Below are 17,732 nucleotides of genomic sequence, written 5' to 3'. Positions count from 1 at the left end.
GGCCCCCGGCCCTGCCTCCCGCTGTACTTCCTGCACCATTTGCCCTGCTGGGAACAAACCACTAGTTTGTCACTAGAACTTCTCTGAGCCTGTCTCAGCCTGGGACTCCCTGTCCAGAAGACACAGAGATGAAGAGCTGCCTCCCACCCCGGCTCCCCCTTCCCGCGTCCTCCTCCTCCTCCCTGCAGGATTCTGGGTTATAATTGAACTTCCTGTTCCCCTTGAATTCCCAGTTACCCTCTGTCGCCCCAGCCCCGTCCCCATGCCCGACCCCCTCTGGACCAGGAAGAAGGACTCGAAGGGTGGAGCTTCAGGATCCAGCTGCAAGGACCCAAGCAGGAGGTCAGGGCTCCTGTCCCTTCTCCAGGTCCACAGATGGCCGCCGGGGTGGGTGTGCTGCCGGGTGGTATTCCGCCTCCCGCCCACAGTGCTCTGTTGTACTTTTTATTAAGCCGTAATATCTATTTTTGTTGGAAATTTTTTCTTTTTGTAAATATATAAATAGTGAATTTCATTAAACTAGGTTATCCCACACAGCTTGCGCTGTTCCCGGGCCTTCTTCCCAGACCACAGTGTTCATGGCCTTGGGCTGGAAGCAGCGACCTTCGCTGCCTCCACCTTGGTGTCCAGGCCGAGGGCTCAGGCCGCACCAGGCGTAGTCAAGAAGGCTCTTTGTAGCTGGGCGTGGTGGCTCACACTTGTCATCCCAGCATTTGGGAGGCTGAGATGGGATCACGTTTCACAGACAGCCTCAGCTACTTAGTGAGGCCCTTTGCAACTTAGTGAGATCCTGTTTCCAAATAATAAAAAATAGGGCTGGGGGTGTATCTCGGAGGTACAGTACCCTTGGGTTCCATCCCCAGTACTGGAAAAATAAAAAATAAAAGAAGAAGGCGGCTCTTTGTGGGGTTGCGCTTCTCACAGCGACGTTGGCCCGTTTCTCCAGACTTGGCTCCATCTGAGACCTGGCTGGGTACGGAGGTGACATGGCCACAGCCCTTGCCCTTCAGCACGCCACAGCGGGCAGCCACGTGCCTGTAACCCCACAAAATGAGCACGGGGCGATGTGCAGGCCATGGGGTCACCTTCAGGTGGGGGCACAGCTGAGCAGAGGCCCAAGCCACGTTAGGGAACAGGAGTTGCTCACAGTAGCTGAGCCATGCGTGTCCACAGGAGGTAGGCTGGGGCCAGACCACAGGCTCTGGGTGGCACAGGAAGACCTTTGGGCCTTCTGCCGGTGCTGGGCTTCTGCTGCTGCCTCCTCCCCTCCTCTTCCTCTTCCTCCTCTTTTTCTCCCTCTTTCTTCCTCTTCCTCCTTCAGCTTCCTTCTTTGTCCTCCTTTTTTTTCTGTGATACCAGGGATTGAACCTGAGGGCACTGTACATCCTGAGCCCCTTTTGAATTGTATTTTTGGGGCAGGGTCTCGATAAGTTGCTGAGGCTGGCCTTGAACCTGCAGCCCCCCTCCCTCAGCTTCCCAAGTCACTGGGATGACGAGGGTACCGTCATGCCCTGCGAGGATGGGCTTTTTGTAGACCAAAACGAGGGTGGCTTGGGGCTGCTTCAGAAAGACTCACAGTTCCCAGCGGAGGCTGTCATTCCCCAAGCCTCGCAGAAGCTGAATTCTGGAGGACAAGGGACCTGCTAAGCAATCGTCGTCGTCGGCACTGGCTGGGTCAGCCGACCAGAGAGCCTAAGGCCTGGACTTCTATCCACACTGCCTGCCACCTAGAGGCTGTTTTTTTGTTTTTGTTTTTGTTTTTGTTTTTTCAGGTCTGAGGATGGAACCCAGGGGCATTCAGGCATTCAACCTCTGAGCTACACCCCAGCCCTATTTTTTATTCTTTATTTTGAAACAGGGCCTAAGTAGCTGCAGCTGACCTCGAACCGTGATCCTCCAGTCTCAGCCTCCAGAATGCTGGGCTTACACGCTCATGCCACCATGCCTGGCTGAGAGGCTATTTCTGATGTGCCTGAAGACCATTCTGGGAAGAGCGGTCTTGCTAGAGGCACATTTCCACAGGGCTCTCTCCATATTTCCCAGATGGGGCTATTTGCGTTTTCAAATCCCACTAAGAAGAGGTGTTGTTTCTTCAGGGTTCTCTCCAGGTTCCCTGGGGCGGGCGGGAGGTGTGTGCACGTTTGGGGTTCTGAGGCAGGGAACACACCCTGCTGCTCCACGCCCGCCCTGGCGTTGCCACAGGCCGAACTAGAGAAGCGGGTGGCGCAGGCGCAGGCGCTGGCGGGAGCGGGCGCAGCTGCCTCCACTAGGCCTCCCCCAGCCAACAGGTCTCCCAGCGGGCAGAGCAGTAAACTCCCTCAGCCTGCTGGCAGCTTCAGGAAGCGGGACGTGGCTGGGTACCAGGAAGGGGGCTAAGCGGGGAGGCGGAGGCTTGGGCAGAAGCCGGGATGCTCGAGGCTGGGTGCGGGGATTTTCTACCCCTGTCTCCTGTGCCTGGGAAGAATCCTGCGCACACAGGGGCCTGCTCTCCTGCCGTGGCTCTGGGTGGCTCTCTATGGCTTCCAGGCTTCCAGACGCACTCTCTAAGGCCATGCCGCCGGTGTCTGATGTCTCCAGCGCTGTACGCTATACATGAGGAGCCGCCAGCAGCCTGCAGACCATCACTCTCTGGTTTCCTTCCTCCTCCACCGAGGCCCTTCTCTTTCCCTAAGACTACCCTTTCCCTTCCAACCCACGTGGCATGCTGAGAACCAAGTCCTCCAACCCAGCCCGCCCTCCTACCGTGATGCCTCATCCCTCCAGACTAACACTGAAGGCTGGCTTGCTTTTTTTCTTTTTTCTCTGAGCTACATCTCCCGCCCTATTTTTTATTTCTTTTCTTTTCTTTTCCTTTTGTGTGTGGTGCTGGGGGTGGAACCCAGGGGCTTTCTACCTCCGGGCTATACTCCCAGACCTATTTTTTATATTTTATTTGGAAACAGGGTCTCACTAAGTTGCTGAGAGCCTCACCAAGTAGCCAAGGCTGGCCATGAACCTGTGATCCTCCGGTCTCAACCTCCCAAGTACGAGGATTACAAGTGTGTGCCACCACGCCCGGCTAATGAGCAGTTCTCCCTGCAGCCCATCTGAGTAAAGTATAACACTTTCTATTTCCAATTTAAGGGTCACTGTTCCCTAAGACACAGGCCAGCAGAATGTTTTGTGGTGGGAGTAGTACTGGAGGTTCAATCCACGAGTGCTTTATCTCTGAGCTACGTGCCCATCCTTTTTTTTTTTAAACAAGGACTCAGCTGGGCATGGTGGCACACACCTATAATCCTAGTTCTTGGGAGGCTGAGACAGGAAGATTGCAGTTTTGAGGACATCCTCAGCAAATAGTGAGATTCTCATTAACCTAGCAAGACCCTGTTTCAAAATAAAAAATAAAATAGGGCTAGGGGTGTAGCTAGGAGGTAGAATGCCCCTGGGTTCAATCCCCAATGCCACAAAAAAAAAAAAAAAGATGGAAGGAAGGAAGGAAGGAAGGAAGGAAGGAAGGAAGGAAGAAAGGAATGAATCTGGGCTTAATGGCACATACCTATAATCTCAGTACTTGGGAGACTGAGACAGGAGGAGTACAGATTCAAGGACAACCTTAGCAGCTTAGCAAGGCTCTCAGCAACCTAGTGAGACTTTGTTTCCAAATAAATAAAAAACTGAGCTGGAGATGTAGCTTGGAGGAAGAATACCTCGGGTTCAATCCAAGCACAAAAAAAGAAAGAAACAAAGAAAGAGAGCGAGAAAGGAGGGAGGAAAAATGCCTCGGGTTCAATCCAAGCACAAAAAAAGAAAGAAACAAAGAAAGAGAGCGAGAAAGGAGGGAGGAAAAGGAACGGATTCCCTAGGTCCTGAGGCTGGCCTCAAACCTGCAATCCTCCTCTCTCAGCTTCCCAAGTACTGGATTACAAGTACCACCATGCCCCACTGATTTTTTTTTTTTTAAGTCTAGATTCTGGCATTCTCTACCTTGATCTCACCTTGGTCAGTAGGACTTTGTTTCTTAGAAGGATTTTTTTTTTTTTTTTTTTTTTTTGCAGTACTGGGGATAGAACCCAGGGGTGTTTACCTCTGAGCTACACCCTCAGCCCTATTTTTTATCCTTTATTTTTGAAACAGGGTCTCATTGAGTTGCAAAGGGCCTCACTAAGTAGCTGAGGCTGGCTGCAAACCTGTGATCCTCCTGTCAGCCTCCCAAATGCTGGGATTATGAGCGTGCACCACCATGCCCAGCTCTAGAGGGAACTTTTTTATAAAAGACCTTGGAGATTGTGTAAGTTCTAACTCATTAGATAGGGGTGGAGGAGGAGCCAGCCCAGAGGAGAGAGGAGGCCAGTCTGGGTTCACACAGTAAATAAAAGGCAGAACTGGGACTCTGTCTTCTTTCTGCACAGGTGGCCACAGCAGTAATAAACATGTCTCCAGCATGGCGGTAGGCAAGGCGCTCTGTTGCAGCACTGTTGAAGGGTGAGAGGACCGTCTTTCCTTAGAGACTTCAAATCTGGAGCCTAGGTGGTGGGGGGGGGCAGTAAGTAACCAATAGGGCCATGTGTGACCAGTGCCCGAGACGCTTGTACCCACATCCAGCAGACGGAGGGTTCACTGATGCCAGGCGAACAGTGAGGAAGAGCCCCGTGTTGTAAAAGAGCTCAGATTTTCCAGCCTGCCGCAGATGCAATATCCCCCTCTCTCTGGGCCTGTGTTGTCGTATTATTATTATTATTATTATTTATTATTTTGGTGGTACTGGGGTTTCTGGAAGCCCTTCTATCTCCGGGCTACACTCCCAGACCTATTTTATATATTTTTATTTGGAAACAGGGTCTCTTAAGCCAGCACTTCTGGCTTCGAACCTGCGTGACCCTCCTGTCTCCGCCCCCCAAGCGCTGGGATTACAAGCGTGCGCCACCACCCCAAGCGTGCGCCACCACGCCCGGCCTAATGTTGCCACCTTTAAAAGTGTGGGCTCAGCTGGGTGTGGTGGCACACACTTGTAATTCCAGGATTCGGGAAGCTGAGACAGGAGGATCTCGGTTCATGGACAGCCTCAGCTACTTAGGCCCTTTGCAACTCAGTGAGACTCAGTTTCAAAATAAAGAATAAAAATAGGGCTGGGGGTGTAGCTCTGAGGTGGAATGCCCCTGGGTTCCTTCCCCAGTAAGTCAATAAAAAAAATTAAGTGTGGGCTCACGTGAGGCTGCTGCCTGAGGTTCGCCTAGCTGTCTGTGTGTTTCTGTAGGGGACAGCTGGAGTTGTGGCCTCACACTACCCCCTCCCTTCACCCTCAGCTCCTCGGGGCAGGCCATTTGAAAGGCTGATCAATTCATGAACTCTCTAAAGCAGCGCTGGGTCAATTTGAGGGAGGGACGCGTGAGGGACAGGAGGGATTTGGAAAGGCGTGATGTAAGGAGGTGAAGTACCGGGTCCTGCATTCAGCATCCCATCCTTAAAAGGGAAGAAAAAGCTGGGCAGGAGTTGAGCTGGGCGGGCGTGGTGGCGCACACCTGTAATCCCAGGACGTAGGAGGCTGAGAAGGGAGGATCTCAGGTATGATCCTTCACTCATAGGAAGTCTCATCAACCTAGTGAGACCCTTTTTCTTTTTCTTGGTACTAAGATTGAACCCAGAGGCATTCTACCTCCAAATTATACCTCCAGGCTGATTTTATTGCTTTTTTTTTTTTAGAAACAAGGTCTCACTAAGTTGGTGAGGCTGGCTTTGAATCTGTGATCCTCCTGTCTCAGCCTCCCAAGTGCTGGGAATACAAGGGTGCACCACACCTGGTTTGAGGCCTTGTTTCAAAATAAGAAAATAAAATAGGGCTGGGGGTGGAGCGCAGAGGTAGGATGCCCTGTGTTCAACCCCCAGTACTGCAAAAGAAGTTGAGCTGAGGACAGGGAGGCAGAGACTCCTGGAAGGCTGGGGTCACAGAAGTCCTCTAGAGGGATTTTGATTCCTTCCTGAATTCAAACTCAGAAGGTACGGGAGCAGCTGGGCGTGGTGGTGCACGCTTGTAATCCCAGCATTTGGGAGCCTCGGCTACTTAGTGAAGCCCTCCACAACTCAGTGAGACCCTGTTTCAAAATAAAGAATAAAAGATAGGGCTGGGGGTTCAGCTTGGAGGTAGAATGCCCTGGGTTCCATCCCCAGTACCATAAAAAAAAAAAAAACCAGGTACAGCAGTTCCACACTGGGGGGGGGAGGGGGGACTGTCACCTGTGCCAACCAAGGGGACCAGGAACGGGGTGGAGGCCCCTCAGGAGGCCCCAGGAGCAGCCATCCCACTTAAATGATGCAATCGCATGCCAGTGTTACAGCCTGCCGCTGGGGCTGGTGATTTCTCAGGGGTGGGGGGTTTGGACCCCAGAGGCCCTTCTCTCTTTCTCTACTCACAATTGAGGGGGACGAGGGGAGCTAAGGAGAAGGCAACCCTAAGACACCTAAGAAGGTATCCAGCGAATACCTTCTTGGGCCCCAGAGGAGGAGGAGGACTTTGGTGAGCAGTGGAGATGCAGAGGTGGGGAGAGGGCCGCGAGGAGGAGTCCGAGGGGAGAAGGGCGGGCGTGGCGAGGAGGGGAGTGGGCCCCGGTGGTGGGAACAGATGGGTGGACACAAAGAGGGGAGCTTCAGGGAAGACAGATGGGCGGGGGAGGGGCGCGCAGTGGTCGGGGCCCTAATGAGATTGGAGATGGGCTGGGAGCTGAGGAGGAGGAGAGGGGAGGCCACCCTGGGAGACAAAGGCCATCAGGCCCGCAGGGGCTCAGGGACCTGCCCTGCCGGGGGAGCAGCCTGGCTGGCGGCAGACAGAGTGACAGATTGTGTGGATAGTCAGAGCGGAGACCCGCTGTCCCCTTCCACGGGAGAGGTAGAGAAAGACAGACAGACAGACCCACGGAGCCTGGGTAGCTACGGTTAAGGAAACCCCTTAACGAGTTGGGGCCTGCTCCAAGACGCGCCTGCGACTTCCCTGCATCACAACGGCCCTGCCCAGGCTCCTCCGGCCGGCCCCCTTCATCCAGGGACCCCCCAGATACCACCAGCATCTTCCAGAACACCACCCCAGCCACGGGCCACTCCTGGGGAAGGGTCAGGCAGTGTGGCGCGGAAAGGGTTAATGCAGTCTGCTCCCTCTGCCAGCCGCTCGCCTGGTTGGGTCCCCAGGGCTCCCTACATATGTCACCCCTCTCCTGCCAAACCCGCTGCTTCCCGGCTCCTCCAGGCCCTCCCCCACCAAGGCCTGGCCCGGGTCTTCACTGCCCCAGCCCGACAGCAGCCCACCTCCGCACGAGAGGAGGACATCTGTGAAGTGCAGGCTGAATGAAGATTCATGCTAAGCATAAACCACGAAGGCGTAACTGTCCTCCCCAGCCCCGAGCCAAGCCGTGCTCCTCCTTACAGTGAAGACCCCCCACACACACACATGCGCACGCGGGACACCCAGCAAGCCGAGCTGGCCCCACAGCCCAGCCCAGTCATCCTGCTTGGACACTGGGACGTGTGAGACTTCTCGCCACCTGTAAATCAAGGCACCAATGTGAGGGTCTCAGATGAGCCCTTTACAGTTTGCATACGTTGTACCTGGACATCACAACAGCACTGTAAAGGCAGCGTGTAGAAGCTGGGCACGGTGGCGCATGCTTGTAATCCCAGTACTTGGGAGGCTGAGACAGGAGGATCACTGCTCGTGGACAGCAACTGAGTGAGGCCCTTTGCAAATCAGTGAGACTCTGTTTCAAAACAAAGAATAAAATATAGGGCTGGGGGTGTAACTCAGAGGTAGAATGACCCTGGGTTCCACACACACACACACAAAAAAGACAGCAATGTAATCTTCATTTCACTGGTGAAGTAAGGCTCAGTCCAGGCTAGTCACCGGGACTTGGACCAGGATCAGTAGAGGTAGCTGTCCGTCCGCTATTTCATGCTTTGAGCTAGTCTTTATCAACCATGAGTACATTCCTTTTTTGGGAGGGGGGGTTGAACTCAGGAGCATTCTATCTCTGAGTTACACCCCAGCCCTATTTTTAAAAATTTTGAAATAGGGCCTCACTAAGTTGCTGAGGCTGGTAGTAAACCTCTGATCCTCCTGTCTCAGCCTCCTAAGCACTGAGATTACAGGCATGCACCACAATGCCCAGCAGAGTTCAATATATATATTTGCGTATGTGTGTGTAGTACTGGGGGTGGAACCCAGGGGCTTTTCTACCTCCGGGCTACATGCCCAGACCTATTTTATATTTATTTGGAAACAGGGTCTCACTAAGTTCCTGAGAGCCTCACTCAGTAGCTGAGGCTGGCTTCGAACCTGTGCGTCCTCCTGTCTCAGCCTCCCAAGCGCTGGGATTAAAAGCATGCGCCACCACGCCCGGCAGTATATTATTATTATTTTATTATATTTTATTTTTCGTTCTGAGAATTCAAATCAGGGATGTTCTATGTCCAAGCTACCGTTTGATTTTTAATTTTTTTTTTTGAAACAGGATCTTGCTAAATTGCCGAGGGTCTTGCTAAGCTGCCAAGGCTGGCCTTGAGCCTGCAATCCTCCAGACTCAGCCTCTCAAGTACTGGGATTCCATGTACGCGTCACTGCACCCAGCTGAGAACGTCCTTCTTAGCTGCTCCCCTAAGGAGCAGAACCTGAGCCCCAGAGTGAAGCTGGGGGCCCAGGATCCATCTTGACAGGTGCAGAGGAGGAGGAGGAAGGGGTCCCCTGCGCCTGTTCTCTCTCCCCTCTGCCATCAGATGCAGGGCTCTGGGGGTGGGCGGCTGTGGGGCTGAAGCGTCTGGCCTACTGGTCTACCAGAAGGGGCTAGCCACTGGGGTTGGCTCCTCCCACAGCCATTCCCCTGTGGCTCCTCTCTGCTTCAAGGCTCTTTCTCAGTTCCTGCATCCCTCCAGGCCTGTCTCCCTTCTGCTCTGGGCTCTCCCTGGGACACCTCCGAACCAGATCTCCACTGGAAAGGTTTCTGCACTGGCACTTCCCCTGCGTCCCTGACAGTCTCCTGCTCTGTTCTGGTCTCTCCCGACATCTCTCGTATCCCTGAGTCTTGGCAACCTGGCCATCCTGCCTCCATCCTTCCCCCTCTTTTTTTTCCTTTTCTTTTTAAATCTGTCTCCCGGGGACCGCACCTCCCATCTCTCTGTGCCCCCCCCCCCTTAACAGTTACCCAGTGACTCGGGTTTCTCTCTTTTTCTTTCCCCTCATCCCTCATGGTTTCTCCCTCCAGCAGCCTGACGGAGAGAGCTCTCTCCCGAGGAGTCCCTGGATGGGCTCCGGGGCAGGGGGGTGGGGGTGGAGCTGTTGTTGCCGGGGGCTCATTAGGTGGAGATTGGTTTTTAATCGGCACCATGGCAATGGTGACGTAATATCGAAGATGCCACCTGATCCCCTGCCTCCCTCCGGCCCCCCTCCCCAAGTCTCCATTCCCCTCCAGCTCAGCCCATCTGCTGGAGCCTGGGCACCTGTCTGGGCCTGCCCAGGTGGGAGTTGGCACCTCCCAGACCTGGGGGCAGGGAGCAGAGGGGGAGCTCTGGGAGGAATTATGGGATTCCCCTAAGGGAATGCTTCAACTTGGAGAAAGCTCAGAAGAAATTGACCAGCCACGGCAAAGGACCAGATCCCTTCTCTGACCTGAGGGTCCCGCTGGGCCTGGAAGGGGGCACGGGTCTTCACACTTGATCACCACAGCAACCTAGGAAGCTGCCACACTTAACCCTGCTTTCCAGAAAAAGACACTGAGGGTCGGGCATCAGCGCACACACCTAGAATGTCAGAGGCTGAGGTGGGAGGATCACCAGTTCAAGGACAGCCACAACAACTCCAAATATCGAAAAATCAAAAGGGGGTGTGGGGGTGTGGCTCAGATGTAGTGTGACCCTGAGTTCCGTCCCCAGTACCACGCAGTCACACGACAAACACAGAAGCTCCGGGGGCAGCGGGCACGGACTGGACCTTTCTGGCTGCAGCACCTTGCCCCAAGTCCTCACTGGTGGTCTGGGTTCATTCTAGAGACTCACAGAGATTCCAACAAGAAGCCAGGCATGGTGGCACACGCTTGTAGTCCCAGCCTTTGGGAGGCTGAGACGGGACGATCATGGTTCTCAGACAATCTCAGCTACTTAGTGAGGCCCTTTGCACCTCAGGGAGACCCTGGGTCAAAATAAAAAATACAAAATAGGGCTGGGGGTATAGCTCAGGGGTAGAATGACCCTAGGTTCCATTCCCAGTACTATAAAAAAAAAAAAAAAAGATTCTAGCAAGACATTGCATTGCACAGCTGAGGAGGGAGAGAACTGACCCACTGAGAGCTGGCCCACCGCCTCCTGGCTTCCTTCGGCCCCAGCGCCAGCTCCCCTCTCTCCCACCCTGACTCCATGCGCTGGAGTGGCCAAGCTCCTGACGTGAACTTGGTCCGTGAGCATCTGCACAAAACATTGGATCTGTTTTCCTCGCTGTTCACTTGAAGCGCTGCCTGCTGGGAACCAGCCTGGGCTATCCTGCCGTCCTTTCCCGGGCCCTGCCCTCGTCCCTCCTCTCGTCTCCGCCCTTGCCCCTTTCCCCCTCAGTGCCCCAAGTTCCCAATGGGTGACATTGGGCTGACCAGCCTAGAGGAATTCCTTGTGGGGTCTGCTTCCTGAATCTGACCCGCCCCTGGGCTGGGAAAGGGCGTGCTGGGTAAGAAGGGGTCGGAGCTGGAGGCGCCCTGGGTCCCCGCTTTACTGAGGGCATAGTTAGGGCAAGGACTCTGGGTCCTCCTCTGACTTACAGTGCCCCCCATTTTCTCCTTGCTACCTCTCCCTGTTCTGTGTGTGTGTGGGGGTACTGGGCATTCTACCTCTGAGTGACACCCCAGACCTATTTTTTTTATTATATATTTTGTGGTACTGGGGATGGAACCCAGGGGCATTCTACCTCCAAGCTACACCCCCCAGCCCTATTTTTTATTCTTTTTTTGAAACAGGGTCTCACTAAGTCGCAGAGGACCTCACTAAGTAGCTGAGGCTGGCCACGAACCTTGATCCTCTCGTCTCAGCCTCCTGAATGCTGGGATTGCAAGTGTGCGCCACCACACCGGGCTCCCTGTTGGTTCTTTAAAGACCCTTCTCAGAGAAAAGGAGATATGGGGAAAGAGCCCTGAGACCCTCAGACTGGGACCCCTGGCCCTTAGCCCCAGCTCTCCGTTTGGGAGCCCGAGGGGTTGTCGGTGGTCCTGCCCTGGCTCACGCCCCAGCCCCACCCCTTCCCCTGCTCTCTAGTCCTTGCTTATGAAATATGCATGAAGAACAGATGTCCCTGCCCCCCCCCACCGCCCCCCCAGGGCCAGCCTCCGCCCCAGCTCCCGGGGGGGTTCCCAGATCCCTCTGCCAATGGCTGCCTGGCCTGGTTATTTAATATTGATGAGGGGGGTGCCTGGGCCAGCCAATAGAGAGCCAGGGGTGTGTGTGTCTCCATATATATGCACAGGACCAGGCCCCGCTCAGGTGTGCCTGTGTCTCTAAGTGCCTGTGAGCCTGGCCGGCCCATCCCTTCCACCTGGCCCTAGAACATCACCATGTCTACTTCTTTTATCAGCCCCGAAGCCTGTACAGCCACGTCACGCTGCCCCCAAGGGCTCTAGGAAGCTGGGCGCTAACTTTGCAGACGGATGAGCCCCGACTGGCCAGAGGAGACTGGGGCTCTCGACGCCAACCCCCGCCCTGCCGGCTCGGATCCCTCGACAGGGTCCTCCTAGGTAAAGAGGGAACCTCTCGCGTCCATCGCAGCCTCCCTGTGTCTCCCAGTCCTCTTTGATTCTTTGTGACTGTCTGTCCTCCGTTCGGTTGCGGGCAGCAGAAGTAGCTTGTGAAGTGGCCTCTGCCACGCCCCAGCCTCTGAGTCCCGGGACTCCAGGAGCAGCCACGCAGCGGTCGGGCTGAGGGCTGGACAGCAAAGTGGAAGCTGCTGCGGGGGCTGGACTGGGGATGGTGGGGCCGGGTGGGGCGCGCAGAGTGGGAAGGGGCAGGTCAAGTGTTCAGGGATGAAAGAACATGGGGACCATCAGAGAACTGGGCTTTGATCGTGTGCTGGGAACCCGCGCTGGACGCCCAGTCCCCACCCTCCACGCTGTGGGGAGCTGGGGCACTAGGCTGCACTGTGAGACGTCCCCACACAAGCTCACCCTGTTGCTACCCCTTGATGTTCTGAAACCCGAGAATATGGTGTATTTTTTCTTTCCTTTTTCTTTTCTTTTGGTACTGGGGCTTGAACCCGGGGGCACATTGCCTTGAAGCCACACCCCTGCTGGCCCTTTTTCAAAATTTTAAACCAGAGTCTCCCTAAGTTTCTGAGGATCTCACTAAGTTGCTAAAACTGGTCTCAAACCTTCAATCCCCCTGTCCCAGCCTCCCAAGTCCTGGAATTACAGGTGTGAGCCTTCATATCTGGCTTGGAATATAAGGGTATTAGGGATTGAACTCAGGGGCATTCCACCTCTGAGCTACACCCCTAACCCTATTTTATTTCTTTAATTTTGAAAAAGGGTCTAAGTTGTGGAAGGCCTTGCTAAGATACTGAGTCTCGCCTCAAACCTGCGATTCTCCTGTGTCAGCCTTCCAGGGACTAGGGTTACAGGTGTGTGCCGCCATGCCTGGCTTGGAGTACGCTCTTAATTTCAGCACTGAGCACCTCTGGTGCCATGCCTCGGTTCTGTGTACCCATCTTGCCTGCCCGCCGACGACCCAGCACCCCCAGAGCTTAGGAGCATTTCATTTGAACCTGTTTTCTGGAGAGTGGGGCAGGGTGAGTTTTGCAGATACTGTGAAGGAGCCAGCCGTCTTGCTTCTGTTTCTGACTCTTATCTGAGGTGGTGAGCAGCGCCCTGTCCCCCCAACACTTCCCCCGAGCAAAGCCCTTTCCCAGCTGTTCCGGGGCCGTGTTTCAGCTAGCTTTGCCCGATCCGGGGACAAGCAAACCTTAGCCAGACCTTGTAAGGGCAGCAGCCCCAAGAAGCTGTGCATGCCCTGGTCGGCAGGTCAGGGCCGCTCTGCCTTGGGCTAGGGCAGGGCGTGTGGTAGAAGAAGGCTGAGTGTGTCTCTTTCCCTGAACTTTCTTGCAGGGCCTCCAAAAGGATCAGGGAAGGGCTGATCTCAGGGTGCAGAGGGCAGAGCTAGAGGAAGGTGCAGCCCTGTGCAGGGAGCTGGGCAGCTATCTTCCCCTGGTCCTCATGGGCAGGGTGTTAGGACCTGCTGTCTAGGGTCGGGGGGACCGGGAGGACTGAGCAAGGCTAACCGGGTCCATATGTCAGTTTGTGTGTTTACCTCCTCCACCCCAAGCAAGGGTGCACAGCCCAGACTTGGCAGTTCTTCCCTCACAACTGGGGGAGGTCTAGAGTCGCAGGGCCAACCTCCCTGGAGCTCTCCCTCCAGTCTGGCTCCGCTGCCCCACCCTTGTTTATTATTATGGAGAAAAGGTGGAGCACAAAGTCTACCCATATGTAGGGGCACAGCTCAGCGGCGCTCAGGGCGCTAACTACTGTGGACCAGAGCTCCAGAACTTCCTCGTGGTGTAACTGTGAAGCTGTCTGCAGGCAGTAAACGATCCCTCCCCGCCCTCCCTCCAGCCCCTGGCCGCCACCATTCCATTTGCGTTCTCTGTGAATTAGACGACTTTCCACGGGTCATCTGTCCTTTGTGACTGGCGCACTGCACTTAGCATAATGTCCTCAAGGTCCATCTACGTTAGCGGTTAACGCGTGAGATGGGACTCTTCTCCTTTTAAGACCAACAGCCTGGGACACATGTGCAGACCTTGTGACGTTTATCTATTCTGCCGGATGAGCAGGTGAGCTGCTGTGGAGGGTGCTTCTGAGAGAATGCAATGTGCACAGATCTGAGACCCTGCTTTATCTGGATAGATACCCAGAGACGAGAGCCAGCGCTGCATCTATTTTTTTTTTTTTTTTTGCAGTACTTGGATGGCACCCAGGGGCATTCTACCTCCGAGCCACACACCCCTATTTTTTTTAATTCTTTATTTACAGGGTCTCTCTGAGTTGCAGAGGGCCTCACTAAGCAGCTGAAGCTGTCCTCAAACCATGATCCTCCCGTCTCAGCCTCCCAAATGCTGGGATTACAAATGTGCACCACCACGCCTGGCTTTGCATCATTTTTAATTTGGGAGGAACATTCACTCCGTTTTCCCATATAGCAATTGCATGGATGATAGTCCCACTGACAGGACAGGGGGAGCTCATTTCTTTACACCTGTGGAACACTGGTTTTTGTCCTGGGTGTGATTTTTAACTTCAGAGTCGGCATCCCTACTGGGTGTGAGCTGGTGATCCCCGTGGCTTTCATTTGCATGTCTGCGATTAGTGACATCAGCGTCTCGCCGCGTGTGCTTGCTGGCCCTCTATACGTTATCTTTGGAGGAAGGTCTCTTTGAGTCACCAGCCCCTTTCTCGTGGGGTTATTTGATATTTTTGAGCCTAGCTTGTGGGGATTCTTAGGTGTTCTGGGTATCAGTTCTCAGTCAGATGTCTGGTTTGCAAGTGTTTGCTCTGTTCCTGAGGTTGGGCTTTCACTCTGGTGATCGCATCCTTCAAGGCACTGAAGTTAACTTCCATGTGGTCTCATCTTTGTGTGTGTGTTTTGTTGCATTTACATTGGGTATCAAATCCAAGAAACCATTGCTAAGTCCAATGTCATGAAGCTTTCCCCCGGGTTTTTATTTTTTTTTAGGGATTTCATAGTTTTGCGTCTCTAATTCGTGTGTGTGTGTGTGTGTGTGTGTGTGTGTGTGTGTGTGTTACTGGAGATTGAACCCAAGGATATTTACCTTGGAGCCCTATTTTACACCCCAGTCCTAATTTATTTTATTTTTTGCTTTTTTATTTTTGGTACTGGGGGTGGAACCTAGGGGCTTTCTACCTCCAGGCTATACTCCTAGACCTATTTTGTATTTTATTTTTTGCGGGTCTGGGGATGAAACCCAGGGGCATTTGACCTCTGAGCTACACCCCCTGCTCTAATTTTTATTCTTTATTTTGAAACAGGGTCTCACTAAGTTGCAAAGGGCCTTACTAAGTAGCTGAGGCTGTCTGCAAATCAAGATCTTCCGGTCTCCACCTCCCAGAAGCTGGGATTCAAGGGTGCGCCACCACGCCTGGCTTTTATATTTCATTTGGAAACAGGGTCTCACTAAACTTCTGAGAACCTCACTAAGTAGCTGAGGCTGGCTTGTAACCTGCGTGATCCTCCTGCCTCAGCCTCCTAAGTACTGGGATTATAATCATGGGCCAGCACACTGGGCTGTATCTGGCCTCAAACCTACCATCCTCCTGTCCCAGTCTCCCAAGTACTGGCCACCGGGACCGTTGATATCAAGCCTCTGACTCAGTTTTATACCATCCTCTTTCCTCTGCCTGTTACTTTCCGCTTCCTTTCCTTCTCACTATTTTCCCTCTGCCTTCTTCCAGGAGCCCCCCACTCTGGGTTCCAGGCCGACCGCACTTCCCCAGCCCGCAGCCGCCAGCTCCTCCCTCCCTCCCTCCCTCTGCCCCTCATAATTAATTATCCTTTCTTTTTTAGGCTTGTCTGAGCTCCTGACCATGGAACCCTGAGTGGCTGGGCTTCCCGGAGCTCCGCGGCAGACCCCAGCCCTTCCTGCCCCTCCCGCAGCCAGAGCTCCAGCTCCAGAGGGAGGGGTGGGGAGGGCGCCCCCACCGCCCGGGGCGGGGCGGCTTACACCACGATGCTCAGCTCGGACCCCATGGAGCTGGATCTGCCTCCCAGCCACTCGGAGACCGAGTCTGGCTTCAGCGACTGCGGGGGCGGGGCGGGCGCGGGGCCCGGGGGTCCCGGCGCGGGCCAGGCCCGGGGCTCGGAGCCGGGGGAGCCAGGCCGAAAGGACCTGCAGCACCTGAGCCGCGAGGAGCGCAGGCGCCGGCGCAGGGCCACCGCCAAGTACCGCACGGCGCACGCCACGCGGGAGCGCATCCGCGTGGAGGCCTTCAACGTGGCCTTCGCTGAGCTCCGCAAGCTGCTGCCCACGCTGCCCCCCGACAAGAAGCTGTCCAAGATCGAGATCCTGCGCCTGGCCATCTGCTACATCTCCTACCTGAACCATGTGCTGGACGTGTGACCCGCAGCCCCTCTCCGTAGCCCTGGCCCCCAGCAGCCCGCCAGCCTCCCGTTGCTAATGACAACCGCATCGGCACCCAGGCCCGCCTGAGCCCGGGCCCAGTCAGAGTGGCCCCTGGCCTCAAGGGTCACCTTCTTTACCACCCTAACGCTGCCCCCAAGGGGACGTCCTCTAGCAGGGCGGCGCTGGCCACATCTGGGATGGAGTCCTTGTCTGGCCTACCTAGCACCTGCCTCTTCCTCCCCGAGCCCACATTTGCAGAGCTCCCAGGCCTGGGGGAGCCCTCCCCTCGGTCCCAGCTTGCCCGTGGTGGGGATGGGTCTCAGACCAGAGAGTGGAGGGAGAGACAGCTGGGGCTTCTCCCAAATCTGCAGGCTTGAGAGGCTGGAGGTCCTGAGCTATGTAGACCCCCCACCCCTCCTCCACCCCCATCACAATGTTCTCCTGGTTTGTTTCAAGAGAAAGGCAAGCCTCCACCCGGGGACAGTGGAGGATATCTCCAAACAGCACGGGGGTGGGGGGTGGGGGGGACCTTCTGAACTGTGCCCTCCTCACTGAAGAACCCGCGGGTCAGATGCAAAGGGAGCCCTAGAATAGCCCGCGGAGGGGCGGCCGTTGGCTCTCGTGGCCTGGAAGGGGACCTAGTCATTACACCTTTTCCACCCTTGAGCAGGGGAGACGCCCCCAGCCCCCGCCTGCTCTGGTGGGGATGAGTGTAGACAAGCCTAGAAACCCTACAAGGATTGGGCTTCCTTCCTGCCTGCCTTCTTCCTTGGGTCCCTGCACCCCACCCGGCCTCCCAGCTCTGCACGGTTATTTATTTATGTATGTATTTATTTATCTATTTATTTATTTATAAATATTGCTATTTATTGCCGAGTTGTGCACTTTGGGGAGTGTGAGCCCCCCTTCCCCAGCAGCTCCCGCAGGCTCTCTCTGGCTCTCTCCCGGTTAAGTTCTTCTCTTTTCTGGCTTCTCCAATTCCAGGAGTAGACTTGGAGAAGCCAATTGGGACCCCCTGGGCCCCACACACCCCATGATCCTTCCTCTGTCCATCCGCCCCTTGGGCAGTGCCCTACTCCTCCAGCTCTGGGGTAGCAGAATGTCCTCCTAGAATCCCTCCATTCTCCGGTCCCAGCTACCTCTTCTCTCTCTCCAGCCTTCCCCCTGACCCTCACTCCCCCTGACCCTCACTCCTGCCTAGTTCAGCAAAAAGCAAGCTCCCAGGGTCCGTGTCCTGTGTCCGGGTGCGATCCTCTCTTCTTGCCGTCCCAATTTCATACAAAAAGAAAAATTAAAGTGACCTCGTTCTAGCACCAGACCTGACTGTGGCTCAGTGGACGGGTCGAGGAGCTGGCCAGCCCACATCGAGGGGCATAGAGTTCAGTCTGGGGGATAAGTGAAGAGAAAGAGAAGGGGCCGCAGGGTAAAGGTGAGGGGAAGGTGTAACCTGGAGGTCCCCGCCTCCCACCCGATGGCCCCATCTGGGCATGCATCAGTGACACATCTCACTCCCTGCTTTCTTGGGGCTGAGGAGAGGCTCAGTGTCCCAGCAGCACCCAGGTTAAACACGTGTCTGTGGCCACTGGCTGCGGGGCAAAGCCACAGCAGCATG

At 55.0% G+C, this 17,732-nt stretch overlaps 1 protein-coding gene across 1 annotated transcript; it reads left to right on the top strand.

Moving 5' to 3' along the window:
- Positions 1–9,345: 9,345 nt before the first annotated feature.
- On the top strand, positions 9,346–16,117 carry NHLH1 (nescient helix-loop-helix 1; the record flags this gene model as incomplete). Its single annotated transcript, XM_080691538.1, has 4 exons — positions 9,346–9,354; positions 10,564–10,617; positions 13,755–13,816; positions 15,655–16,117. 4 exons carry the CDS (start codon positions 9,346–9,348, stop codon positions 16,115–16,117), a joined length of 588 nt encoding a protein of 195 aa, XP_080547664.1.
- Positions 16,118–17,732: the final 1,615 nt, after the last annotated feature.

The sequence above is a fragment of the Muscardinus avellanarius genome (assembly GCF_963383645.1).
Source record: "Muscardinus avellanarius genome assembly, chromosome: 3".
NCBI classification, from domain to species: Eukaryota; Metazoa; Chordata; class Mammalia; order Rodentia; family Gliridae; genus Muscardinus; species Muscardinus avellanarius.
This window is presented reverse-complemented; position numbering and strand designations above follow the sequence as displayed.